Source organism: Lemur catta, chromosome 14 (assembly GCF_020740605.2).
Source record: "Lemur catta isolate mLemCat1 chromosome 14, mLemCat1.pri, whole genome shotgun sequence".
Taxonomy (NCBI): Eukaryota; Metazoa; Chordata; class Mammalia; order Primates; family Lemuridae; genus Lemur; species Lemur catta.
In genome coordinates, this window is record NC_059141.1 from 29,298,304 (window position 1) to 29,304,561 (window position 6,258).

Here is a 6,258-nt window from a genome sequence, read left to right on the forward strand (position 1 = left end):
GTATTTTCATTTTATTCAGTTCAAAATACTTTCTAACTTCCTCTTTTGATTGCTTCTTTGACCTATGAGTTATTTAGAAGTGTGTTATTCAATGCCAAATATCTGGGAATTCTCCAGATAGTTTTTTATTATTGATTTCTAATTTAATCCCAGTGTAATCAAAGAATCACATTATATGCCAGGCTTTGTGGAAAGTATATTACATGCTTCTCAGGAAATGGTCAGGTTGAAAAATTCTGCCACTGAGAAAAATAATATAAATAAAATAATAATTTCAGTTTACAGGCCAGCTAAAAGATAATTAGGAAATAACAAAAATTACTGTTAATACTGAAATATGTATGAATGAATTGATGTCTTGGAATTGCTTCAAAATATTCCAGGGTGAAGGAGAGTAGATATGGGAAAAGATCAAACAAGACTGGCCAGGGATTGAACTGAAGCTAGATAACGGTTCATGGTTGTTCATTACACTATGTTACTTCTATAAATATTTAAATTTTTCCATAATAAAAGGTGTTTAAAAATGTAATATTAACACTTCACTCAGTGAAACCTAAAAAATTTATGGAAAAAATAGTAGTAGCTTAAAAACTGTTCAAGAGAAAAGACTGCTACCAGTGCCTTCTATGTGTGTATAAAAAGAGTCTGCTTGTAAATGAGACATGACAAGTGTATATTTAGGATAAGTATGAGTCACTAGAGTTTGCTAAAGAGTGGGTTCCAACAAAGTGAGCAGTTGACACAACTGCCCAGCAAAAGAGCATAGAATAACACCATGAATACACATATTCTGTTTGAGTGTCCCAAGTCTCTCAATATATTTCAAATATTTCTTTAGTTAGTTTCATCTTTTTTTAAGGATACTGCCTAGCCCATTTTCCCAAGAGGAAGCATCGTCTTCATAAATACTATTTTCAAAAATGGACTACTCTATTAACATACCACACACATACTATATTCTTTCAGTTTCAAGATGCAGTTAGTAAAACAAAACTTCCTTTCAATCTGGTTTCTACTTTCATTACCAAACGTATAGAGTTTTAGTAAAACAATTATGTTGGAAAATGAAGGAAATACACTAATTATGCATTATCATAGTATAGCAGGAGCTTTATATGACAAAAATTCTTAACATGCCTACCATATGCTTCGTGTTAGGGATACAGAAGTGAACAAATGGGCAAGGTCCCTAATTGTTCTGAGCTTTCTGGGCATCTAAACACCTCCTCCCCATTCTACAAATAAGGAAACCGAGATCCAGAAAGGTTAAATGATTTTTGCCCCTGACTGCATACTTCAACAGTGGCAGGACCAGGGCAAAACAAGAATCCAGACCTCCTGACTCTCACAGCAACGTGGATTTACATAACTTCAACTGGCTTCACTTTACACTGCATCCACAGGTCCACAAACCACACAGCGCTCCATTTCTAGGAAGTGTATCCTGAAAAACTATTAATGATAAAGCACAATCAGTCTCAAGTTCCCCAGGTGAATCATAATTTCATTTATCATTATCATCACTGCAAAAGATGAAACCTTATATTTAAAAGAAGCTTATTCTTGAACAGAGTGCCTAACCTCATCTAATGGCTCAGAACAGGGCCTGGCTAATATCCTATTAGGACAGCAGGTATTCGATCTGGCATAGAATATTTATTACCTAGTACTGTTGTTAAAGGGAATGGGGTAGGGATCCGTTTTAAAATAAGTGGAAAACTTAATGCAAAATTAATGACATGTTCGTAAATAAGTGAGAGCTTCCCTGTCTTCAGAGAGGCTTAATACGGTGAGCGCACGGTCACATCAGCGTGTTCCTGGGCAACGGCTCCTCCCCTCCAGCCTTCGCTCCCTTCTCGCCCACTGCGGGCGCGCGCGGGTGCTCGGTGCCGGCGTCTCCCGCTCAATTTCAATTCTCCCCCGCCCACGGCAGCCCCGCGCGCCACGGTTCCCACTCGCACGCGACCCGGCACGTTAGTCACGCCGCGTGTCGGCAGTTAACCTTCGCCCTTGGCACGCCGGCCAGGCAGCCCACAGCCCCGCCACAGGCACAACCGGGACAGGCCTGAGGCGTGTCCTCGGGCCCCCGGCCCGATGCTGGGCGGCGAACGCGGGGCCGCGCCCCAGCTCCCGGGGTCAGAGACGCTGCGGCAGGCACACCCACCAGCTGCTCGGTGACAGCTCCCGAGGCTGAAGCGGGCTATGCCAACAGGTGCAGTTGCCCTCCCTGCCCCGCCCGGGCCCCAGTCCAGGTCCCGCCACCTGCGAGCGCCCTCGCCCGCCCCCGCGCGCACCACCTGTCGGGCTGCTCCGCGCGCGGCCGGCGGCGGACGCCCCGCCCTGCTCCTGAGGAGCGGCCGGCAGGGGCGGCCCGAAATCCCGAGGGAATGACAGCTTTACCGGAGGGTGGGCCCCACGCAGGCGGTGTCGGTGCTCTCGATCTCCTGCAAGATTCGCTCGTGCTCCGGGACGGTGCCCAGACCCTCGCTGCTCTCCGCCATCTTGGCTGGAAGCTGAGGGGCCGGCGAGGCGCGTGGCCGCGCGGCTGTCGGCGGCGAGCCGCAGGTGGCGCGAGCGGGAAGGGGCGGGGCAGGGCGGGGCGCGGCGCGAGGAGCGACGGCGCGGGGGCGCGCGGAGCGCGGGGGCGGAGGCTCGCGGGCGCGCGGGCGGGTTCCTGCACCTGACGGAGGGCGAGGTGCTGCTGGCGGTGACTGGGGCCCTAGTGGCCGCCTGCTCTCCCCGGCGACTTGCCCCTACTGGCCTTTTGACTTTAACACATATTCTCCTATACTGTGTCCCAGACCCTCTGCTATGCCTTGGGGATACCGTAGCAATGAGGAAAGTGAACAATCAAATAATCAGCCTTAATCTGTAATAAAAACTATGGAAATGTTTACCAAGGAGCCTGATACACTCTGGATGGTGGGAAGTCAGGGAAAGGAAAACATGCACTCAAGAAAAGCAAAACTGTGTGATAGTAAGATTTATTTCAGGAATGAACAAAGATCCCAGATGACCATGACAACCAGTCTAGGTGGAGTCATGTCCCTGCCCTCGGGAAGTTCACAGAGGCCAGCCAACTTGGAAATAAATTATAAAAAACGCCAGAAAACTTAAATGACAAGAAGTCAAAACACTTGATGGCAATGACACAAAAGAGGCCCAAGGCAACGCATGATTTTATGCCTAAGGCCTTGAACCCAAGTGTCCCAATAGCTGGCTGGGCCAAGGAGAGGTGAGAGCTCTTGAAAGGGGGTGGGCAGCAGAGAGGTGGGAAAGAGAGAAGAAGGGGTGGCTTGGACAAAGGTACCAGTGTAGAAAAGAGTCCTGCTTAATGACATGTTTGTGGGACGCTGAGTAAACCAGTTTGTCATGATCAAAGCAGCATCTGGGGAAGATTAATCAGGAAGAGAGTACAAATCCAGCATGAGGGACAAGGATTTTCTGATCTCCATTAACCCCAGGCTTTGAGCTTCCCTTCAAGCCAACCAACCTCGTTACTACCCAGCTGCATAACATATCCCCTTCAACCAGCTTTTACTAGACTCCTACCTATATTCTCCTCTCTGCAAAATCCTGGAAGGTGATATGGTATAACAGTTAAGAACATGAGCTCTGAAGTGAGATGTCTGAAAACATTAATTCTTAGATTAATGTCACTTCACAGCTGTGTGACACTGGGCAAGAACCTAATCCCTTTATATGTCAGTTTCCCCATCTGTAAATGACAGCAATAGTAGTGTCTACCTCATATTGCCATCCCAGTCCCATACTGTATTAGTTTTCTTTTGTTGCTATAACAAATTGTCACACATTTGGTAGCTTAGAATGACCAAAATGTATTATCTTACAGTTCTGTAGGTTAGAAGTCTGCCACAGGTCTCACTGGGCTAAAATCAAGGTGTCACCACAACTGTGTTCCTTTCCAAAGACTCTAGGAGAGAGTTTGTTTCCTTGCCTTTTCCAGCTTCTGGAGGCTACTCACATTCCTTGGCTTGTGATCTCCATCCTCCATCTTCAAAGCTAGCAATATTACATCTCGTGACCGTTATTATATAGTCACGTCTTCCTCTGACTCTGACCTAGGCTGGAAAAGATTCTCTGCTCTTAAGGACCTATGTGATTAGATTGAACCCAACTATTTAATCCAGGATAATCTTCCATCTCAAGGTCCTTAACCTTAATCATATCCTTTTTGTTATGTGAAGTAACATCATCACAGGTTCCAGAGATTAGAATATGAGCATCTTTGAGGGGTCTTTATTCTGCCTGCCACACTTAGTAAGGGCCTGTAAATGTTACTAATGCCCTCCTTAGTGATCTGGAATCTCTCTTCTCCTTGGAAAATTCAACTCAAAATTTATTGCCTTCATAAAGATTCCCTTAACTAATCACAACTTTCTATAGTGATTACAGGTTCAATTTAGTACATTTATTCACTCCCCCAATAGTTTGCACTTGTTTTGACTAGTTCCTTTTCATTCATTTGTGGGTTTTGTTTGTTTTGTACACTTGGTCCCCAGGGAACCTCAGTGAATACTGGCTTGAAAGACGAAGGAATCTCCTCATTCCACCATGAAACCTCATTACAGGCCAGTGTGAAGTCATCATAACCTCACCCGTTTCCACTGTCTTGATGGTAAGTGAGAATCCAGACCTCCTCTGGGTAATCACACTTTCTTGTGCTGCATGAATATGCAGGTACAGAAAATCTCTTCCCAAATCCACCAGCATTGTCACACCATGTTAAGGTCCTTGAGTTCAGATGATTTTTTCTTTAATTTTGTACCTTCCTATAGTTCCTCGTAGAGTTCTACATATACCTGAGAGAAAGTTAGAGGGGTTTTGAAACCAAATAGTGCTGAAGCTCTGAAACTATTGGAAAGAGTTCAGGATGAGTTAAGGAGCATTACAAATAGTTCTGAGCAGAAGGTAGGAGTTTGATTAACATGTGATTGGTAAAAATATCAAATTGTAAAAACTTAGTTTCTTCAAACTTGCTCTTTATATATTGACATTGAATATAATGTCTAATAATGTGGTTATATTTGATTGCCATTATAGAAACCTATAGCACTATCAGAGAATGTTACCTGAAATTCCCCAATGCTGGCTTTTATCAAGAGCTCCAGTGTGAGAAACAATATTTATGGACTTTCATCAAAGGATATAAACTTCATTTATTCCTCTGGTTATTTCAAAATTTATTCCTGGATCAAGCCAAATCTCTTTGTACAGAGATTTCATACCAATTTTTTTTTTATTGATTAGTAAAAACCTGAACTTTTTCCTTGGCTGACTGCCTCTTCTTAGATGACTAAGAGACCACCACCTGGTGTTAGCACACCCTAATTGCAGGTTCAGCTCTTGAGAGAGGAAAATAAACCTTTTGAAAATTGAAACTTAAACCAAAACATTAAAAATGAGAACAGGGGCTGGGCTCAGTGGCTCACACCTGTAATCCTAGCACTGTGGGAGGCTGAGGCAGGAGGATTGTTTGAGCTCAGGAGTTCAAAATCAGCCTGAGCAAGAGCAACACCCCGTCTCTACTAAAAATAGAAAGAAATTAGCTGGAGAACTAAAAATATATAGAAAAAATTAGCTGGGCATGGTGGCACATGCCTGTAGTCCCAGCTACTTGGGAGGCTGAGGCAGGATTGCTTGAGCCCAGGAGTTTGAGGTTGCTGTGAGCTAGGCTGACACCGCGGCACTCTAGCCAGGGTGACAGAGTGGGACTCTGCCTCAAAAAAAAAAAAAAAATACAAAAAATGAGAACAAATTTTAGCCCCTCCTACAAAGAGAATGAAAAGCTAGTTTTCTCTACAGGAAATGGAACACTATCTTAGCTCAGTTGATGTATTAATACGTAATCAGAATTCATTGTTCTAAAGAATAAAGGAAGACAAGGAAAGCAGGGCATGTGACACAGGCCAGCTTCCTGTTTGCAAATGACTCCTGCTGGGGCAATCCTTTGCTGAGCATCCCTTACCCACTACCTTGCCCCATGTTTTTCACCAATCTTGACAACACTTATCCAAACAGAGCTCCAAATGCCCCTGGTCTGGGAAGCCAGCCCTGCTTAGACACTTTTTACACCAGGCCTGTTTCATCACTTGCCCATAAAGATTACCTCAACATAAGCAACGGTATCTTCCCCGGCATTCAAGTAAACATGGAAGGAAGTCCATTGACCACTTCTCCTTCTGAAACAGCTTCTGCTGGTTCCCTCTGAGACTTCTGAAAGTTCTGTTAGTG

At 44.6% G+C, this 6,258-nt stretch overlaps 1 protein-coding gene across 2 annotated transcripts in view; it reads right to left on the reverse strand.

The window, feature by feature from the left end:
- Positions 1–2,577, reverse strand: part of EXOC6 (exocyst complex component 6) — a 151,111-nt gene extending 148,534 nt beyond the window's left edge. Inside the window, exon 1 of one of the 2 annotated variants that reach the window (XM_045567802.1) lies at positions 2,404–2,577. In XM_045567802.1, the coding sequence (XP_045423758.1) occupies positions 2,404–2,504 (101 nt within the window). In that variant the 5' untranslated portion in view covers positions 2,505–2,577. Of the gene's footprint in view, positions 1–2,300 lie in introns of both variants that reach the window. The other variant, XM_045567803.1, reaches the window with a different exon arrangement.
- Between the last annotated feature and the right edge of the window lie 3,681 nt (positions 2,578–6,258).